The sequence below is a fragment of the Thalassophryne amazonica genome, chromosome 11, assembly GCF_902500255.1.
Source record: "Thalassophryne amazonica chromosome 11, fThaAma1.1, whole genome shotgun sequence".
In the NCBI taxonomy this organism is placed as follows: domain Eukaryota; kingdom Metazoa; phylum Chordata; class Actinopteri; order Batrachoidiformes; family Batrachoididae; genus Thalassophryne; species Thalassophryne amazonica.
In genome coordinates, this window is record NC_047113.1 from 67,664,777 (window position 1) to 67,687,874 (window position 23,098).

A 23,098-nucleotide genomic window follows, 5' to 3' on the forward strand; every position below is an offset into this window, starting at 1 on the left:
GGGTCATTTGGGTAGTTTATGTTATTATGATTTCAAAAGAGTAAACAGTTGTTTGACAATAAATGGCTTCACCCAACCACTAACCATGATTGAAAAAAATTGTGTGTTATTCATATTCGCTGAAAAATGGCCAAAATAAAAACTAAACTTCTGCCAGGGTATGTCAACTTTTGAGCACGACTGTATATAATATGAAGTTGTGTCAAGAAAGCCATCCGGTGTAGAAGTTGTGCCAAATCAACATGCAGATCCAACTTGGGTCTGCTATAGGGACATCGAGTGAAAGGAACTTTATTTGTGAAATCACCCAATGCGGTGATCGCTACCAACGAAAATGTGCACCCTTTCATGCCCACCCCTGATTTAGACTATAATGGAGAAAACAACAACTGGACCAAGTTAAAGTGTTTAGGTATCGTTATTGTTTTAACCAGCTTTAAGAGCAACAGTACAACTTTGGGTCATCAGCAAAAGTCTGCAAAACAGTTCATGTCCCTCAATGTTGAACAATGTTCTTAAAATCTACCTGGAGCAAAATCTAATGTTCATCTTCAGTGTTGAAGAAATGTTTTGGTAAATGGAAAAGAACCTTAAGGTCTGTTATTACAGTCATTCACCACTAGATGGAATCAGCTGCTTGCATGCCAAGCCCTGCCTCATTGCCCCTCTGAAACAAGACTTAGCTGGCCCTCATATTATCAACCTCCTTTATTTTACTATGTCACCATCTCTCTTCATCAACCCCCCCCCCTCCCCCCACCCCATCTTGTTCTTCCTCACCCTCCCTTTCTGCATCCATCCATCATTATTTCTTCCTGTCCAACCCCACCATCACCATCTCCACAGGTCTGTCCTCTACAGTGCCGCCACTGCCTCAGTTTGACCGCCGGAGGTCACCAGCTGCAGCAGGGTTCCTGATGCAGGCCGGTCCACCCTGCTTGCCCAACTGAAGAACAACCTGTGGGGGGGAGAAACTGAATTAATCAAGAACTGTACTAACAGTATGTTAGTCGCTACATCTACAGTACTGAAAATATATTTTTGAGTTTGAACTGCATCGATTTGTTGGCAGGAAAACTGAAAACCTAATTAACTGGTTTTCTAAGCTTCACTGACAAAACTGGATCCAACATGGAAAAAAATTAAATAATGAGGGTATTAAAACAGGGGCAAAGTGAAGAAATAACTTTCTTAAACTTTTTTTTGTTTGTTTTTTTTTTTTTGGGGGGGGGGGGGGGGGGGGGACGCAATAAAAGCCTTTGTCTTCCTGAAATGTTTTACTAATGCATGGACTTTGACAAACTAAGACTCAGCACTGTTACCATTTGGGGGGAAACTGTACAAAGCAAGCACAGCGAGGAAATTAAACTCTTTACTGCAACGTGAACACGCTGTGAGTGTTTGGTTTGGCCTGGATTTGGAACATTACATTTTGGAGAACATCAACAAATACGAGGCAGACCCTGAATATTTAAAGAAACATCTAAAATGTACAAAGTCACTTGCTGCTAATTGTGTAACAAAATGCTGGGTGTCACACACATCCCAAAGCCTGTTTTGTGATCTTCATTGATCGCACTTATTCGACCAAAGCGTGACTATCTTATTTGCGGCATATTTTGATAATTGTGAAAGGTCTGACTCAGTGGAGCGAGGTACTCTGAAAAAGGATTTATGGGATGTACATTTAGTTGCTAGACAATACACTGTGAGTGCTGTGCAGACTGGGGACAGAGTCCAATGAATTCCGGTGTTCCTCAGGGATGTGTTCTGGTTCCTACACTTGCACAGACTAGGTGTTGGAAAGGATGTTGAGTCCAGCAACTCAGGTGCCTTTATTGGTGAGGAAAGTTCATTAACCTTGACTTTGCTGTTGATTGTGAAATCAACTGAGCTCCTGATTTCAGCACTCGAGAAGCTGAGTGCTGTGTCAGCATTGCAATAGTCCTAAATCAACACCAAGATCCAGGTTTTCAGTATCTTCCGGGACTTAGGCATCAGTACTTGTATGTGGTGGAAGTGTCAAATTTGGTGAGAGATTCACTTATTGTCGTGGTGGCATTCAAGTCTTCAGGTCTTCAGCCTTTGAGATCAGGAGACACCTGGGAAGATTTTATGGAGCCACAAGTTTCTTGGTGATTCCTGTTTGGTTGTGAGACTTTGATGCCAACCTGTGATTTAAGATAGTGACCAGAAGTCTTTTTTCCTCTTTGGGGGGATCCTTGGGTATGACTGGAATGACTGTCAAATGATCGCTTACTTTGGGAGACTCAGCTGAAGAAAGCTACTTGCATGATGATGGAATGTCAGCTATACTTTGGCCATGTGGTGCGCTTCCATGAGCAAGATCCAACGGGCAGGTGCCTCAGTGGTGAGAACTCCAGCAACTGGAAAAAGCCAAAGGGTTGCCCAGGGTTTATCTGGATGCAAAAGATGGACACTTGCTGGCAATTATGTCGAGAGGTAGCACTAGTGTATGCTACCAAAACTGTCACATTCACATCATTTCTGCTCATAGTCATCACCTATGCAAAGGTTCTCCATTGTGAGAATTAATGGTGTTTGGGAATAAATGATCTTGGGCGGTACATTAAAATAAAAGTCAACCATTTATATTTTGAGGTCTCATCTATGTCCAAGTAGCTCCACATTACAAAAGAATAGCTGAATTTGCAGCTCCATCTTTCAGCACTCACTCTACAACATAAAGCAGCGGTGTCCAAGAACTGACATCGGCATCAGGCATGAACTTCCTGTTCATCGGCGTATCCAAGGTAACCCTGCAAAATTAAAACACGACAACCATGGTAAGGAAGTAGAGGAAGAGATGACTGCAGCCGCAGCACAGCACAGAAGTTTGAGAGCACATAAAGGTTTAGTTATTTACAGATAATTTCAGTTTAATTCGTTAATTAAATACAAGTTTACTCCACAGAAAATGGACTTCACGTTGGTGTTTAAGACATTTTGTCACTCATTCTTGTGACTTCTGAAGAAGAAGTCCAGTTGCTGCTGAGTGGTTTGCACATTAATACACATTTTAAAAGCTGACGGATGTCAATTTTAAAGTTCCAAACTGCCATTCGTTCAACCAACAATTTGCAGAAATACATTTCACATTGTGACTTCAGCGAATGCATCAAACAGCAGGATAAATGAGCTGGTAGGATGAGACTGCAGGAAAACTACAAGTCACAAGGATAAAACGTTAAGCACATGTGACGGCTTCCTGGAGGGAAAAAAAAACAAACAAAACAAGCAAAACAATGGGCTGGAGGGAGATACGGCCCTGAAATACAGCTTCTCAGTATGACAGAGCAGAAATAAAAACTCATTTAAATTCAATAAGCGAGGCAGCAACGGCACGGAGGCGAGCGTGTGCGTCACTGATCTAAAACAGCTCATGTGCACTAGATCGATTCACTGGGTCAAACTGGAAGCCTTATCCACCTCATTTCTGCAGCTTATCAGCACAGCACACATCTTTGTTCAACATAAAAAAAAAAAATTAGGCAGTGCACATAATTTTAAAGAACAATAGGTTTCATCTCTTGTTCCTTTTACAGTCCGCTCATAATGTAGTTTTAAAGCAGCACCATATATTATGAGCAAAGCGTCGCGCAGTGACGTGAAGCTCACTCACGGTACAGGGCGTCCTAAACAGGAAGTGCTAAAATTCAAATCCACAGTAAAACAGGAAATGATCAAATGTCAAACACTTCCTGGATTGACAGACGAGATCCCATGGAATCTCACGGGAACTCAGTGGCAAGCTCACACTCAAACAGGAAGTGCCAATTTATCAGTCACAGTGAAACAGGAAATGCTCAAATGTCAAACACTTCCTGGCACGGGTGGAGCTAGAGGGGAGGTTGGGGTTTCACTGGACTCTCCTGAAATCTGATTGGACACAGATGATTGACATGTCACAGCACCACACGTCTGGTTGAAAGACCTGCATTTGCAATGAGTCACACTGACTGCTAGGTTCCTCCTGTCCAGTAGTTTGTGCTGTGTACCACAAAAAGTTCTAATCCACCTTAGTCGAAGAAGAAAAATGTTTGCTTCAGATTTGAACTGAACACGTCGTTTGAACTATGGACTTCTAATCACACCAAACTTATATTGGTGAGTAAACGACCATATTTTAAGCCAGAAATGAGGTCCAGGTTGTTAAAAGCAGCATTTCTCCTTTAATTCAGGTTGGCTTATATACATGTTTAAGCTAACAGACAGGAGCTGGTTCATTCTCTGTTGGCTTATTAGTGCAGCAGATAAACAATCCTTCAAATGGTGATACAAGCATCAAATTCAGCACAAATACAGCTGGAGCTAAATTAATGGAGCAACTTTAACTTTTGACCCCTGTACAAAATGAAACTGACCTTTGTCACCATTCTTGCTGTTTTTTACCTCATAACTCCATAACATTCAGTCACAGATTGTCCAAACTATACCTTTTTTGGAATCTTTATGATCAGGCAAAAAATGTGGTGTAGTTTTCTATATGATTGGAGCGTCTTTTCATTTAGACCAGGGGTGGGCAACTTGTTCCAAAAAAGGCCAAGAGGGTGCAGGTTTTCTTTGCAGCCACTGACTCCACCAGGTGATTTCACTGATTAATATCACTTTGAGCAGATGGAATCAGTTAGTCAGTGAAATCACCTGGCACCCTCTTGGCCCTTTCTGGAACAAGCTGCCCAGCCCTGATTTAGACCCCTGTGTAATTCTTCAGGTGACCCCTACCTGGCTGCCTATTGAAAATTCAAGTGGCCAATCAGTTGTTTTTTTTGTTTTTTTTAAGAGTTCATGTCTATGGATTATCTGTGCCACATTTGATGCTTGTATCACCATTTGCAGGATTCCACTCTAAAAACTCTTATCTGCTGCACCATATATGAGATTTAAGATTCTGCTCCTCACTGTTTCTCAACCGCCCTCAAAAGTATTGGAACACTTGGTATTTCACACATTTTTAATTTGTTTATTCCATTTCAAATACATTCTTTTTCTAAAACTATCTTCCTTAACTCAAACTGAAAGCAAATCTCTGCAACTTGATATAAATGAATTAAAAATATAAAATCCAGCTTCCTGATGAAGTGCTGTAGAGGAGGATTTTCTTAAAAAGAAGATATGAAAGTTCAGCTACAATTTGACAATAAATACATTTGATATGAAAGCCTAGATTTGATGTTTTCGTGAAAGAAACTTTTGTATTTCTTCATAATTGATGTAAATAAAGTCCAAGACATATTCAGTGACTTAGAAATGTTCATGTTTCCATCCCCTGACTTTAAAGAAAACTGGCAAGAAAACTGATTATTATTTACAGGTTTTATCAAGTTTTAGAGATTTGCTTTCAGTTTGAGTTTGAAGGAGATCATTTTAATTATTTTTTGTATTTCTTGTATTTAAAATGGCACAAACAAATGAAAATGTGTGAAATTCCAAGTGTTCCAATACTTTTGGAGGGTACAGTATCCTAACCTTATGATGAGTGCAAAATGAGTGGTATTATTACAGTTTTGTTTAAGAATGTTTAATTTTCACTGTTGCTACACTTTGTGTCAAATCATAGTCATATCGTAAATCATATTGATATGAAAATTCAGTAAAGTATATCTTCTATTATACGAGTACATTCCAAATCTAAGGTGGAACTCTACTAGTGTTTACCAAGGTACACCAAAATGTCTTTATATATATATATATATATATATTGGTTGAAAAGTTTGTTTTTTTTTTCCCCCATGGGAACTTTCCCCACCCACCTAAGCGGCTATACCTAAGCATGTATATAAGTGACATTTACATGACAATATTGAGCTACGATAATCTGACCATATTGTACAGCCCTACTGTCAACTTGCTGAAAATTTTGAATATTAATTTACATCTACATTAAAGAAAAATGCTTAAAGTGGCAGGGGGTTAAGAGGGCTGTAATGAGGGGGATCAGCTGAAAAGCAAAAAGAAAAAAAAAGAAAAGAAAAGAAAAATGCTTAAAAAGGTGGAGAGTATGGGGAGCAGAGCCCCTCCAGAAGCAGAAACGCAAAATAAGGAAAATGCTTAAAAAGTCAGGGGTCTGGGGGCGGAGTTTAAGTAATGCTCATGCTCCCAAGAACCATTATACTGAAAAAGTCTGAAGGACCTAAAGGACATGGTTAGATGGTGAGGAGCTTTTCCAAGTATGTGAGAGGCAAATAAAGAATAATGCTTAAAAAGGCGGGGGGTCAGAAGCTGAAAGGTTTTTGCCATGCTAAAGCTCCCCTGAAGCATTTACTCAAAATAAAGTATGAAGAACCTAAATGACATGGTGAGATGCTGACGAGCTTTGCTCATTCATGTCCCCGACATATGCATATTAACTGTTACAATAAGGCAGGAATGAAAAAAAATACAAATGCATGGACCGGCTGTGGAGAATAGTCTGGTTTTACTCAAACAGGGACACGGCAAATAAACTCCTTGTTGTCCTTTAAAATTAAAAGTTTACAAGTTATCCATACTTGAAATATATTGCTGCTTCTACATGCTGGCTTTAGTTTTATCTACTTTATATATATCTCAAAATGCATGTACACATTAAATATATTTTTGCTCACATAGATCGCTGGTCTGTGACAGTGCAGACAACCCTGTGTGATGTCATGAAGCATGTTTTAAACCTTGGCACATGGCTGTGCTTGGACAACATTTCCTGCCTTCGTTACTTTCAAAAGTATATTTTCTTTTATTTTCTTCGTCCAGCAGTGTGAGTTCACAGACATAATTCACCCTGTCAATACCCTTTTAAGGGGCAGCAACCTTTTGATAATCAGGGTATTTTCAGAATAAGAGGCAGTATATTGTTCAGAATAAAAAGGCATCAGCAGCAGCTAAGTAACAACATATAAGCACAAGTTACATTCTTAAAATGTAAGAAAATTATTTCCTCACTGTATATTTAATAGTTTCACTTTGCATATAACTAGAGCATCATGTAGAGAAATCAAATAAATAAATAAATAAGAAGTTAATGTCTCCTTACCAAATGTTCACTTCAAGTGACGTGTAAGACACTGACCCTAATAAAGTGCTCAGCCCTGCAGTACATTACCCCACTGACCCTAGGTAACTGTGAGTGAGAGAAGAAAAAAAGAAAAGTAGAGGTCGAAAAGAAGAAAGTACTTACGGGAGAATAGCCACAGCAGAAGCTTCTGATGGCAGGCCACTGTTTTTGCAGGCCAGACTCTGACACAGCTGGTGGACGGCAGCTTTGGCCATGCCGTAACCCACCATGCCTGAACGTGAGAGAACAACCTTAATGTGTTTGCAAAGTCAAGAAGATCAGCAGATGGAAACTTGGGGGAACCACACACACATACACACAGAAATCTGAATTGAGTGTGAAGCAATCAGCAACCAGATGACGTCGATTCGATTCTTTTGTCTCACTAAATAGAACGGAGCAGGTCGTTTGATGGTTGATGAGTTGGGATACGCTGCAAAAACCCAAAATTTATTAGACGACTATATTTGTCTCATTTTGAGTGAAAATATCTAATGTACACATAATATCAGACAAAAATCACTTAAAATAAAATACCAGAGAGATACAGAGACTTATTTTTACGTCATGCATCTTAAAAATCTCGTTACGTGAGACAGTCTTGGAAACATCTTGTTTTGGATCATATCTGAGATCAGACCACCAAACCCCCGACATATCCAGAAACAATAAGAATTTACATTAGAGTTGAGTTAATAATGAAAGTTACACATTAGCATTACTATCTATTAGACTTTAGAGTCATGTTTAAACAGTCTGAGAAACACTTTTCAGTTAAAAGATATCAATTTTAAATGTGATACTTCAGCAATATGCTCACGTGCCACCAGTGGTCAGTGGACTGCCCTTTGAGAAAGGCTGATTTAGAGTATTAATAATAATAATAATAATAATAATAATCTCATCAAATTCACCTTGGGTTGTTTATGTTTTTTGTTTTTTTTTAATTTGCAAAATCTTTTAACTGTTAGAATGGCCTAAGCAGTGGGTCACCTCCTTGAGTCTGGTCTGCTTGAGGTTTCTTCCTTTAAATCAGAGGGAGGTTTTTTCTTACCACTGTCACCTGTGTGCTTGCTCTAGGGGTTAGTAAGGTTAGACCTTACTTGGTGAAGTGCCTTGAGGCAGCTTTGTTGTGATTTGGTGCTATATAAACTAAATAAATAGACATTAATAAAAAAAACATTTAAAAAGAAGCTAATTTTTAGGTTTCAACATGTTCATGTTTGATATAGAGTGTTTGAAACTTCTAAAAAACAAAACAAACATTATCGCTAATTTATTTACCTAGAAACCATTTCCCTGTTGGTTTGGAGAGTCTTAAACTCCGTAAGCTTTAAACTCAGTCCATCTTTGGAAACGAGTGATTTACAAACAGATCCTCTCAAAACACAAAATTTTGTCCAATAGGTGTGTGTGTGCTTTTAAATGAGTTTTTTAAATTTAATCTCCAAACCAGAGAATACACAAACTGATTACTGCCAAATGTCTTCTTTTCTGTTTCCAGAATGTCAGTGGACAGATGTGACCGTTAGACACTGAGGTCTGTTTTAGTGTCTGTGCCACAATATGTCTGTGTGTACAATGTGAGAACTGCTGAGTCATTCTGGTGCTCAGCAGGCAGCCAATGAGCACGTTGGCTCGTGCAAACCGCTGAGCTGCAGCTTTGTGTTGTTATGCAGTCAAATTTCAGCCTATCACAAAGCTGGCTCGGGGTGGGAGGGGCCGCTAGACGCCACATAGGGTGAGCTGGGGTTACATGTTAACAATACCAACCCCCCCCCCCCCCCCCACACACACACACACACACAAAAAATCAAAACTAATGAACTGTCATGCATGTTTCAATTTAAAGTGGTTATATACATTTACTTTAGGGCTGCAACTCATTTTCAGTATTGATTAATCTGTTGATTATTTTCTCGATTAATGTCAGAAAATGGTGAAAAAATGATCAGTGGTCCCAAAAAACCAAAATGATGAATTCAAATATTCTGTCCACAACCCAAAGATACTCCATTTATTGCCAGAAAGTGGTAAAGAAACAACTACAGAAACTAGGAAAAGTTCTCGTTTCAGAAGAATGTGCAAATTTGAACATTAACTAACTCAAAACAGTTACAGTAACTGATGATCAAAATAGATGGTGATTAATGTCATGGGCAAGCGTATACATATCTGGTGGTCAGGTGCCCATGGGTGCTAAAAATAAATGATGCACTGCAGAAAACATTAAGGGAAGCCGTTTTATTACAATTTGGTCTCATCGCTTCCCTCCATATTTTCTGCTGCACATCATTCGTTTTGTGTATGCACACACACCAGTTATGTGCACACCTGGTCATAGACCTTGACATTTTAATCATTTCTGGATGAAATAATAGATACTGACTGAAAACTACTGTACAGATAAACTATACATATATTGCATATTTGTGTAAGTGTGTTGGCAGTTTTCAAACATAAGCATAAAAACAAACAAGATTACTAATTACTTGCAAATAGGTATAAAATACAAACAACATAAGTGCTCGTGCATGTACAGACCATGCACTGACTATAGCAATTTATTCACTTGTGTTTAACTATCTTTTAACACCAGATGGAGCAAATAAAGAGGAACATTTCCAAACACTTGGTGACATAATGAGACCTCAGTTCGTATAGAATGTTTTTAGCTTTGTTTTGATGAGAACTCTAGAATAAAGGTTTCAAAATACTGTTTTGGAGTTTCCGTCAGTAATCTGCAGTAGAGAATAAAAGTTTTGATGTTAGCCCCAAGCAGACGTTATATCCATTCTTTTAATTTTAGTTTGAGTTTCCTATTTATTTCATCTCGCATTTGCCCACATGGCCGTTATCTTACCGTGGTTGCTAGCTCAACTTGTTAGCTGAAGCTGACATGAAGGCAGGAGCAGGTGAGTGTACAACCCCTGGCAATAATTATGGAATCACCGGCCTTGGAGGATGTTCATTCAGTTGTTTAATTTTGTAGAAAAAAAGCAGATCATAGACATGACACAAAACTAAAGTCATTTCAAATGGCAACTTTCTGGCTTTAAGAAACACTATAAGAAATCAGGAAAAATAATTGTGGCAGTCAGTAACGGTTACTTTTTTTAGACCAAGCAGAGGGAAAAAAATATGGACTCACTCAATTCTGAGGAAAAAATTATGGAATCACCCTGTAAATTTCCATCCCCAAAACTAACACCTGCATCAAATCAGATCTGCTCGTTAGTCTGCATCTAAAAAGGAGTGATCACACCTTGGAGAGCTGTTGCACCAAGTGGACCGACATGAATCATGGCTCCAACATGAGAGATGTCAACTGAAACAAAGGAGAGGATCATCAAACTCTTAAAAGAGGGTAAATCATCACGCAATGTTGCAAAAGATGTTGGTTGTTCACAGTCAGCTGTGTCTAAACTCTGGACCAAATACAAACAACATGGGAAGGTTGTTAAAGGCAAACATAATGGTAGACCAAGGAAGCCATCAAAGCGTCAAGACAGAAAACTTAAAGCAATATGTCTCAAAAATCGAAAATGCACAACAAAACAAATGAAGAACGAATGGGAGGAAACTGGAGTCAACGTCTGTGACCGAACTGTAAGAAACTGCCTAAAGGAAATGGGATTTACATACAGAAAAGCTAAACGAAAGCCATCATTAACACCTAAACAGAAAAAACAAGGTTACAATGGGCTAAGGAAAAGCAATCGTGGACTGTGAATGACTGGATGAAAGTCATATTCAGTGATGAATCTCGAATCTGCATTGGGCAAGGTGATGATGCTGGAACTTTTGTTTGGTGCCGTTCCAATGAGATTTATAAAGATGACTGCCTGAAGAGAACATATAAATTTCCACAGTCATTGATGATATGGGGCTAAATGTGAGGTAAAGGCACTGGGGAGATGGCTGTCATTACATCATCAATAAATGCACAAGTTTACGTTGATATTTTGGACACTTTTCTTATTCCATCAATTGAAAGGATGTTTGGGGATGATGAAATCATTTTTCAAGATGATAATGCATCTTGCCATACAACGAAAACTGTGAAAACATTCCTTGCAAAAAGACACATAGGGTCAATGTCATGGCCTGCAAATAGTCTGGATCTTAATCCAATTGAAAATCTTTGGTGGAACTTGAAGAAAATGGTCCATGACAAGGCTCCAACCTGCAAAGCTGATCTGGCAACAGCAATCAGAGAAAGCTGGAGCCAGATTGATGAAGAGTACTGTTTGTCACTCATTAAGTCCATGCCTCAGAGACTGCAAGCTGTTATAAAAGCCAGAGGTGGTGCAACAAAATACTAGTGATGTGTTGGAGCGTTCTTTTGTTTTTCATGATTCCATAATTTTTTCCTCAGAATTGAGTGATTCCATATTTTTTTCCCTCTGCTTGGTCTAAAAAAGTAACCGTTACTGACTGCCACAATTATTTTTCCTGATTTCTTATAGTGTTTCTTAAAGCCAGAAAGTTGCTATTTGAAATGACTTTAGTTTTGTGTCATGTCTATGATCTGCTTTTTTTCTACAAAATTAAACAACTGAATGAACATCCTCCGAGGCCAGTGATTCCATAATTTTTGCCAGGGTTTGTAGTTCAACTAAACCTTTAACCTCTAAATCTATAAACGACTCACAGCCACTTGATCTGAACTCAATCACTGCACTTGCACCAGTGTCCACATGCACACAATACAATGACATATTCCATTGTATTTGCTAAACAATACAGAAACCCCAAACCTTCTGATAAACAAAAAGGGCAGCGTTTCTTTTTTCTCCCTTCGATTTTCTTCTTAAGACTGTATAACCACAGAGACTCGCTCGCCTCATCATGTATTCTGTATCATTTTGTTTGTTTTCTTGGATCCATTTTATCGACATCTGCTCCTCTCACTGCTGCGAGTCGTCGTGCTGCTGATCAGCAAAGTCACCTCTGGTCAAAGCCCGCCAGCGCTTTCTATTATGCGCTTTATTTGAACTGGCAGGTTGGACAACAAAGATGTATGCACAACGGAGTCTCCAATATATCAAAGTCCCCCTGACACTCTGACGCGATTCACAGCAGAGCGAGGCCATCGTGATGAGAAGGGTAAACAAATATGTGCCTTACCTCCGGTGCCTTTTAGAGCCGGTTTGGCTCCGGTCAAAGTCAACAGCCCGCCTGGTTTTAGGTGCTTAGCGGCGAGCTGGCTGGAGATCGCCGAGGTCCACACGCTCTGTTTCCACACCAGATCTATGTTTTTGAATAAGTCTGACAGACACCAAAAATGTTTTAAAAATCAGGCGTGTTTGTCATCAGATATCTTTTAAATTCAGATCAATCAGATTTAGCTCATTATCGCGTCTAAGAGCAACAACCCAGAACAGATTTCAGGGACATTTTCTCAAAATTTATTCCACAGTGGATTTCCAGTCCGGTCCTCTGTATCCAAAAGGCTGCTTTGTTTGACAGCATTTATTAAAATCAATCTTTTTCAAACATATGACACACTTCAAAAAACACAAAATGCATACTTTCACTTTTTTATGGATATTGTTTTTAGGTGTACACTGATTAGAGATTATGGATTAGTATCAGTCTACAATGAGATAAAAAAAATTACTGGATCTGAACAGGGCTGCAATTAATAATTGCCATAATTGATAAATTATCTTCTCAAATAGTTGTTAGGTCCATAAAATGTCAAAAAGGGATGAAAAACATTGATCAGTGTTATCCAGAGACCACAATGACCCCCTTCAAATTTCTTGTTTTGTCCACAGCTCAAAGAAATTTACTTTACTCCCAGAGAAGGACTAGGTTAGTGAGCTACTAAAATAAAGTAGAAAAAATACATTTAAGCTGAAATCAAAGAATTTGATTTTTTTTGTAATGACTCAATATGATTAATCGACTATCAAATAGTTGATTAATTTAACAGACAAAAAATCAAGACTCTGATATTGAAAATTTAAAAATCTAGAATAAAAAAATGATTCAATGCGAGTCATCTACTTGACATCTGACTCATTGTGTGTCATTGTGTGTGTGTGTTTTTTAATGTATTCCTTTAGGGCAATACAATACTGGTTTCACAGTCTGACTTGATGTTTTCTTAGATGGCTAGGTTCGCAAAGTATATCCAAACAAGTATAGTTATTAACAGATTAGTCATTTTAAAACGAGGAAAACTCTGTCACATTGGTATCAGTAGATACTGAAGATTCCGGAATTGGTATAACACCAGATACGAAAAAGCGATATTGTGCCATCCCTAACTGTAACAGCAAATTTTTAAGATGTACTACCCAATTATGCATTTAATAACAGCTATTGTCGAAAATCATAAAAGAAAAATGTTTCAAAGTATCTACTACTATAAGCAACAGGTCCGCTGTGTTCCACAGCAGCTTGTACCCAAGGTTCTTGAAATGGAGCAATATCTCCACCCGATGGACACTTTACAACAGTATTTCACAAAGAGTTCCAGTATATTATATGGAAGGACTCAGGGAGGATTATGCAGAACTTTGAGAGTTTAAAATTTTAGTCCCAAGTATCCAGTAATCCATCACTGCTTACTGAAAATCTGTCCAAACTCAAACATATGTTCTTCTCACAGGGATCAGTAACTTGAACAGAAAAGGTGTTTGGACAAGGGTGTTACTCTTGTAAGTAGTTTGAATTAGACAAGAGCAGTTTTTTTTAGTTTAACGTCAAATTATTTATTTTGTCTGTATCGTTAACAGTGTGCTCGACTACACAGATAAGCCCACTATACTGTACTTCTCATGTTTACATCTCCAGGGCTGTGAAACGAAAACTGTAAAATCTGAGGAAAATTTGCTTGGGGGGGTACAGCTCCCCAGGAGCTGGGGTCTAGGGCCCTGTGCGGCCCCAGAATTAAGTTTTTATCTAATGATACTTTTTCAGCATCTCCTGGAAGAACAAATCTAAAAATTAGTGGCTATTTAAATTATCCTATATTCAACCTTTTATTTGACCTGTCAATGATGATGTTGAAATAACAGAATATGACGTGGAAGTAGGACCTGGAATGATTTTCCTTTTAACTGTAAACCAAATTATGCATTAACTCAGAACAATTAAACTACATGAAATTTATGAAGACTGAAAAGACTGTTACAGCATTTCAAAAAACACAGCTAAACCTTGTAGAATATTTGGAAAATCATGGTAAAATATCAATAACATACCTTATAGTAAAAAGTCACTTATATTCTTGTGTAAATTCATGCAGCCTAAATCCAGTCAAAGCCACAATGTCTTTTTTACAGTGAAAGAAAGTCTACATTAGTGAAAAAAGTCACATAATCTTGTCTAAAATCCTGTTTGAACAGCAGAATGTTTATTTTCCAGGGAGATAAAAATTCTTACGGTGTTTCCTAAAAGAGAACAGTTCACTTTTCCCGTTTCTTTTATCTTTCAGGTGTGTTGATGAAGCCAGCGACAATTCCACGGATTCTTGTCCTTTTTTTAAACAGTCTTTCTCGCCATCTTCTCTCTGTGCGACGTCGCTCCATGACACAGACATTCTGCACAAATCTTCTTTTAAAAACTTGACAGCTCTAAAAGTTTAGGATGTCCACATGCTAAGTTTAGCTTAAGCGTCGCACAGGAGCCACACAGCGTCGCTGCAGCAACCAACCAGTCCTGCTTTACGACAACTGTTGTAACAGCTACGCTTTGAGTGGCATTTTTCCTCCATGAAACTGCAGATCTAAGGAAACTGATTTGTATCTGTAACACACAGATCAGTGTCCGCGGAATTATAAAACTTACACAATGTTGTAAAAAAAGAGAACGCTTTGCGATAAGCATTTCAAAAACTCAGTGATGTTCATGATTAAAGAGTGCATCACTAACACCCCCCCCCATGATGAAATCCGCGGAATCCCACGGAATCCCGTGGACCCGCGGAGTTTTCACAGCCCTGCATCTCACAACAACAAAACATGATGTTTGACTTTCTTTGTTAATCTTCGGGACACTACTACAGGAGTCAAAGACGCGGAACGTATGGAGGCGTGAACTACACAACTGTTGCTGGAGCATGTGCTTGAAGTACCTCTTGGAAGATGGAATTTGACAGAAACATTTTATTTGAACAAACACTACGTGCAAAACAAAAAAAACCTTTAAAAAAAATCAAAACAGTGACAGCAAGATGAAGCCTCATTGAAATATATAGGCTTCAATTTCTTATACTCCAAACAACCTCCCAGCCAATTTCTTCACCAAAAGCTTCATTACTTGAGGCTTCAATTAACAGCTTGGACCATCTACTGGTCAAATAATGTATAGCACACTTACTAAGATATTACAAGCTGGAGGCCAGACAGTACAGTATTTGCAAACATACAACAGCATGCAGTTTTACTGACAAGCTAGAAAAAACTATAGTCGGCATCTATCTACGAGGGCTGTCAATAAAGTAACGGTCCTTTTTATTTTTTTCAAAAACTATATGGATTTCATTCATATGTTTTTACGTCAGACATGCTTGAACCCTCGTGCGCATGCGTGAGTTTTTCCACGCCTGTCGGTGACGTCATTCGCCTGTGAGCACTCCTTGTGGGAGGAGTCGTCCAGCCCCTCGTCGGAATTCCTTTGTCTGAGAAGTTGCTGAGAGACTGGCGCGTTGTTTGATCAAAATTTTTTCTAAACCTGTGAGACACATCGAAGTGGACACGGTTCGAAAAATTAAGCTGGTTTTCAGTGAAAATTTTAACGGCTGATGAGAGATTTTGAGGTGAGACTGTCGCTTTAAGGACTTTTCACGGTGCGAGACGTCGCGCAGCGCTCTCAGGCGGCGTCATCAGCCTGTTCAAGCTGAAAACCTCCACATTTCAGGCTCTATTGATCCAGGACGTCGTGAGAGAACAGAGAAGTTTCAGAAGAAGTCGGTTTCAGCATTTTATCCGGATATTCCACTGTTAAAGGAGATTTTTTTAATGAAAGACGTGCGGACGGGTCCGCGCGTCGGGACGCAGCCGCCGCGACGCTCCGCCACAGGAAAAACACCTCTGTTGAAAGCCTTAAGGACAAGTTGGAACATGTCCTGCCTGTTAAACAATTTCTCATATACTCACTCCACTGAAAGCCATCAAAAGCCGCCTGGATTTTACAAATGGTTATCAACACGGAGGTGTTTTTCCTGTGCCGCCGCACGGCGTCGGGACCGTCCGCACGTCTTTCATTAAAAAAATCTCCTTTAACAGTGGAATATCCGGATAAAATGCTGAAACCGACTTCTTCTGAAACTTCTCTGTTCTCTCACGACGTCCTGGATCAATAGAGCCTGAAATGTGGAGGTTTTCAGCTTGAACAGGCTGATGACGCCGCCTGAGAGCGCTGCACGACGTCTCGCACCGTGAAAAGTCCTTAAAGCGACAGAATCACCTCAAAATCTCTCATCAGCCGTTAAAATTTTCACTGAAAACCAGCTTAATTTTTCGAACCGTGTCCACCTCGATGTGTCTCACAGGTTTAGAAAAAATTTTGATCAAACAACGCGCCAGTCTCTCAGCAACTTCTCAGACAAAGGAATTCCGACGAGGGGCGGGATGACTCCTCCCACAAGGAGTGCTCACAGGCGAATGACGTCACCGACAGGCGTGGAAAAACTCACGCATGTGCACAAGGGTTCAAGCATGTCTGACGTAAAAACATATGAATGAAATCCATATAGTTTTTGAAAAAAATAAAAAGGACCGTTACTTTATTGACAGCCCTCGTATTCACCAATCCTCCCTCCTCCCCTCACAGCCTTTTTACATTGTGCTTTGTCACATGTGACAGAGTCCATTTTGGACATGCAACATTTGTAAATGACACCTTCAAAAAACATTTCATCCTGATTTTGATAAACATCATAAATGCTTGTTTAAGTTGAAATTTATTCATGCGTTTCTACAGGGAACAGAACGGCTGATAACTAGCACCAAAGCAAATAAAGGCTTCAACTCTGACCTTTGGAGGCACAGTTTCCTCCCGCCCATCCTCCTGCAACACATAAGATAGCATCCACTTTCTGTTCTCCCAACACTTGGCCCACCTCTGTCATCACCTGCACAAAATTACAAACAGCCAACACCTTTTTAATACCTTAGGCCATAGATTTGGACACATAAATGTGTTTATGACAGACTGACGCTTTTGAGTTTTAAGCAGCATTTCAATGGAAGGGGGGGGAGCATATGGAGAATGCATAACTTTTTGTAATTGTGACAGTCGATACCACGTCATAAACTATAGTAACATAAGAGAAATGCAACAAATGCATCCTGTATTTTCTTAGCTTAAAAAAAAATAAAATAAAATAAAATAGGTGTAACACCATTTTCTGGCAGATAAGATTAGAAAAATGATACTTTTTACATTCATGCTGAAGCTTAATCCTGCCTACCATTATTATTATTATTATTAATTTTTAAGTCATCAGAGCTGCTGTGGCAGAAGAACACCCCCCCATGACACAAAAACCTTTAAACAGAGTTGCCAGATTGGGTTATATTGGGAAATATTAGGCCAACTCCGACCTTCAGTCCTGTGCTGCTGCTTTCGATTGGTTACCCCTTAATTATTTTCCATGTCTGGCATTATTTCCACTCTGAGCCATTTTGGACAATATGCTTCATCTGTGACAAAATAATGATGGAACGGGAGATTAGCTTTTGTTGTTGTAACAGATTTATGATATTTAATTTAACATGCAATGCCAGGCGGTTCGTTGTATCAAAAGCTATTCCGACTGCATCAAGTGTGACAGTTTAATTCAGCGAGTGCCATTTCTGGTTTTTGTCATCTGCAGAGTATTAGCCATGTTACGACCCATCTCTCTGCTGCAGATTTTATTTATTACACAGCACTTTGTGGGTGTCTTTATCTTTTTTGCATACACACTGGGTGCATGTAAAAGTGTCAGCCCCAATGTCACAATGTCATATTTATTTATTTATTGGTGTAAAAAAAATGGAAGCCAAAGGGTTTTCAATTGAGGCATTCACCTACTGTTGTACATGTTGCATATATATGTTCAACTCTGGCTGAACAAAAACACAATATTATGGAATAAACAAAAGGTTATGTCACCCAGGAAACATACCAAAGTGTTTATTTAACTTCTTGCTTCCTATGTTTCAAGTCCCAGTATCACATACTTTTTTTTCCCCGACATGCATTTTGCACGTGCATAAATTGGAAAATTGAGCACGATATGGCACATATCAATAACCCCCCCACCAATGAAAATATTTCCCCTTCCTGAAACCATACCATCTTTGGGAAAAAATTGTATGACATAATTATAATGAAATCTTTTCTTACAATAATAATATTGCCCCATTATGCAACAATACATTCTCACATTGTACATTTGTTTTATTCATTTGGTATATATCGTAAGCAATTATATGCACACATGTTTTGAGAGGGGGAAATATTTTCACGGGCGGAGGGGGGGAATGATATGTGACGAATCAGCTCAGTTTTCCGACTTGCGCACATGTGCAAAATGCGTGTTGGGAAAAGAAAAATACAGCGGAAAGAAAAGTACCTGACACTGGTCAGAGTTCTCGGTGGCCCTATATCTTTCTTTTAAAGACACAATTTAAAATATGTTCAGAAATAAAATTTAAAAAACAATCTGGCATCATCAGAATATTTTGAATGAATTTAAATGTTGGAAGTATATTGACTTTTTTTTTTTTACACTAACATAATGCATGTGATGGTAAAGATCACTAAGGCTCAACACTAACAGGAGGATAAATTATTTTAATAAGGGTGATGGCTGGCTATTTACAAGAATGGGAGGTGGTGGCGTAATGGTTTGCACGTTGGATTGGGATCATGCCTGGGATCTGGGTTCGCTTCCTGATCGCAGCCAAGCTTAGCTCTCAACTCTGAACAGGGGCAGTGGGGAGGAGAGACACGTGCCGTGGATCTTTCTGGAAATAAGCTGCTAATAAGTGCTTTCGTTGGCTATCCACGTTAAATAAGATCCACTTCATTGTACGTGTTTCTTAAGTTTCAACACTGTGTCGACGAAATTTTAGCCAAACAATCTGGCAACAGGATGAAACTTTATGTTAACACACCTGGCACCTTCAGTTTGACATTAATGACAACCCACACTCTGGTTTTCTCACCTGTTCCGCTTGCTCGTTTAAACAGTTAGTCGCCTTCACAATCACGTTTTCGTTGGCCTCCTCGTTAGCCGTCATGTCGATGTTCGCGACCCACTGAGGATTTGACACAGACACACAGAAGCGTGTTAGCCTGTTAGCATCCGCCGCGCCGCAGCTTTGTGAGCGTCACTCACCCATCCTTTGGATTTAAAATGTTGAACACACACAGAGCCGAGAGCTCCTCTCCCACCGTACACGATAACCCGGTTCGTTGAAGCCATGCTTTTGAGACTGAGAAGAGATTTGCGAGCTAAAGCAGACAGAGAGAGAAGAGTTTGACAGACGGAGAAAGGAAAAGGGGGCGGAGCCGCCGTGTGCAACAGGTTGGAAGGGTGCTGCGTTCAGGGACTATTGGAGAAACCACGTACGGGATGAGTCAAAACGTGTGCAGTTTTTATTTGTGATCCATACGTTTTGTTGTTTAAATACCAATGATAAATAAGCAGCGGTGGCATTTGGTGGTCGCCTCGGTTATAGAAAATGAAACAAACTGACAAACATGCTTGTTTCAATCTACATGCAAGTTTTAAACCACACCTGCTCCAAATTTCCATCATGTTTTTTGTTGATTCACTGACTGTATTTTGCAAGGTTCATGGAGCCATACTAAAATATGACATGGAGCAAAATGGAGTGGAATGGGGAGCAAAATGGGGCCTAGAATTACAGTACATTTAGCTACATGCACTCAATTATAACAACACGAACTTTACATCATAAATTACTCACATAATAAAATATGCTTAATGCAAAATTGATGCCACAATCCATCTCAGAAGCCAATACCAACAACATTTCATCCCATTTTGGTGATTATTGGTAAACTTGGTGACTGGGCATGTTATCTCCGATTGTCACCTCATCTCGTAATAGTGCAGCAGATAAATCAAAATTTTCATCAGAACACTTCAGTTTGTGACAAAAGTCTCAAATTTGGTGCATGTGTTCTTCAGAGGGATTTTTTTATATTCACTGGATGGCCAGTGGTGGCCACAGTTCCGATAATTATCGAAGATAATGTTTTCATTATCGGATGATCTTTTTAGACAACTTTAAAAACCATTATCGGACTAATTTTCTTGCGATAAATTTTTGTCCGATAACGTGATAAATAAAGCTGAACAGCTACAAATATTTATAAAACTTAAAATCAGTTGAGCACCTACCTGTTAAATGTTTCATAGCTGATGTGTAGTTTTACCCTCTGCAAAACAGAGAAGAGCTGCTTTAAGAAGAACCTGCTCTATTTTGAAGGTTTTAGTGTGGATATATGCTGTGCCCAGCAGTGCATTATGGGTAGGATAGGGTAATCTCAGTACATTCACGACATGAGAAATGCATTTCAGAGACTCTGTTCAGGCTCTATGGACAACAGCATTAAACTCTAGTGCCTAAAATGCTCGTGAATATATTCTCTGGGTTTATAGATGTTGTTATTGTGTCTGCATTTATTAAATTCCACGCATTTTAAATGTAGCAGATATGGATTATCTGGAGTTTTGTTTTGGCAAGTTTTCAAGGTCTCTACTGCCATCTACTGGCCAGTAGTGTTCATTCGCCCTATTGACTTATCCCATAATCCCTTGCGTGCCAGAGAGTCGCTGCAGTCAAACAATATAGAGAATCAGCACGATGATAGTTGTAAATGAATATTATACTACCAAAATGTAATTTTTTATACTTTTCATCATGTTAATAAGAGACTGCTGCATGATACCCTGAAAACTTGCTAAAACAATTATAACAAATAATCCCTGTCTGTTACATTTAATCTGCATGGAATTTAATAAACGCAAACGGAATTTCAGACATAAAATAAACACAATAACAATGTCTAAAAACCCAGAGAATATATTCATGAGAGTTTTAGGCACAATATAAAAATAGTTTTATGTTGCAATGTTAATGGTGTCTGTGTGCAATGGTTAAAGTGCAGCATGATCAGAGCATCTCAGTGCATTCTCAATGTTACTGAGATCTCGCAGCGCGGCGACCTCTTCGAAGTTTTGCGGGATTTGAAACATCAATCGGGCGAATAGCCAACATTTATGTGTCAAGACAATAATGAGTGCACATTTTAGAATATAATAAAATGTGTGCACAATATAATAAAACGTGCTCACAACATCATAAAACGTGCACACAATATAATAAAGTGAGCACACATTCTCTCCACATGCAAAACATTTTGCAATGACACTTCCAGGGCTCCGTAAAAATGCCTGTTTTTACAAATACAAAAATGGAATATTTTACAAAAGCGCATTTATCTGTAAACACCAACACACGACACATGTCACATTAACGTGTTGGTTTACATAATGAATACAACAATAATACAATAATAATAATAATAATAATAATACAAAACTGGATCGTGCAAGAAAAAGACGAGCTATAGCCGAAGCAGGTGCCAAGGCAGAAACACAAGCTAAGCAGTGGCGAAAGAGTCATAACAATGACACCTGCATTTTTGTGAAAAAATGGCACCTGCGACAGATCTTCACAATGTCATGACAAAGAATGTGGACAAAAAAACTGCAAGAGTATGCTGAAACTCTGAATGATGGTGCACTTCTGGCAAAATTAGCTGCAGGAGATGCAATGGCACAAGAGCTGAAATACCATCTGGCATGTCTCACAAAATATAAAAACAATGTGAGATCTCACCTTAGGAGTCTTGAGAAAGAACAGAATGAGAGTGAACAGGAAGATCCATATCCACTAGTTCTGACAGAACTGGTAAACTACAACCCCTGGCAAAAATTATGGAATCACCGGCCTCGGAGGATGTTCATTCAGTTGTTTAATTTTGTAGAAAAAAAGCAGATCACAGACATGACACAAAAACTAAAGTAATTTCAAATGGCAACTTTCTGGCTTTAAGAAACACTATAAGAAATCAGGAAAAAAATTGTGGCAGTCAGTAACGGTTACTTTTTTAGACCAAGCAGAGGGGAAAAAAATATGGACTCACTCAATTCTGAGGAATAAATTATGGAATCACCCTGTAAATTTTCATCCCCAAAACTAACACCTGCATCAAATCAGATCTGCTCGTTAGTCTGCATCTAAAAAGGAGTGATCACACCTTGGAGAGCTGTTGCACCAAGTGGACTGACATGAATCATGGCTCCAACACGAGAGATGTCAATTGAAACAAAGGAGAGGATTATCAAACTCTTAAAAGAGGGTAAATCATCACGCAATGTTGCAAAAGATGTTGGTTGTTCACAGTCAGCTGTGTCTAAACTCTGGACCAAATACAAACAACATGGGAAGGTTGTTAAAGGCAAACATACTGGTAGACCAAGGAAGACATCAAAGCGTCAAGACAGAAAACGTTAAAAAGTTAAAGCAATATGTCTCAAAAATCGAAAATGCACAACAAAACAAATGAGGAAGGAATGGGAGGAAACTGGAGTCAACGTCTTTGACCGAACTGTAAGAAACTGCCTAAAGGAAATGGGATTTACATACAGAAAAGCTAAACAAAAGCCATCATTAACACCTAAACAGAAAAAAGCAAGGTTACTGTTGTGTGGGCCGCTGAAGAGGAGGTACTGCTGGCCCACCACCACTAGAGGGCGCCCTGCCTGGAGTGCGGGCTCCAGGCACCAGAGGGCGCTGCCGCCTTACAGGAGCAGCCAGGACGACAGCTGTCATCCATCACTGGAGACAGCTGATCCCAATCAATACGGAGGTATATCAGCAGGACGGCATCTCCACCTCATTTGCCGAGATATCGCCATACCAAAGAGGTAACGACTCTTAGCCGTTCGTGTGCTTATACATAAGTATTGTTCTGTACGTGTTTTGCAGGAGTACCTGT

General features: G+C 39.2%; 1 protein-coding gene across 1 annotated transcript; it reads right to left on the bottom strand.

Moving 5' to 3' along the window:
- Positions 1-355: 355 nt before the first annotated feature.
- Positions 356-19,567, bottom strand: qdpra (quinoid dihydropteridine reductase a). Its single transcript, XM_034182067.1, has 7 exons — positions 19,401-19,567; positions 19,228-19,320; positions 17,048-17,144; positions 12,185-12,325; positions 7,178-7,286; positions 2,697-2,780; positions 356-958 (listed from the first exon to the last, which is right to left on the bottom strand). The coding sequence occupies exons 1-7, from the start codon at positions 19,485-19,487 to the stop codon at positions 856-858; spliced, it is 714 nt and encodes a 237-aa protein (XP_034037958.1). The 5' UTR covers positions 19,488-19,567; the 3' UTR covers positions 356-855.
- Between the last annotated feature and the right edge of the window lie 3,531 nt (positions 19,568-23,098).

Excerpts from the sequence above, each read along its gene's own strand:
- qdpra (XM_034182067.1), bottom strand. The coding sequence starts at position 19,487 with ATGGCTTCAACGAACCGGGTTATCGTGTACGGTGGGAGAGGAGCTCTC. Across the intron at positions 17,145-19,227 it reads TAAACGAGCAAGCGGAACAG|GTGATGACAGAGGTGGGCCA; the intron begins GTGAGAAAACCA and ends AATTTTGTGCAG. Across the intron at positions 7,287-12,184 it reads GGCTCTAAAAGGCACCGGAG|GCATGGTGGGTTACGGCATG; the intron begins GTAAGGCACATA and ends TCTCACGTTCAG.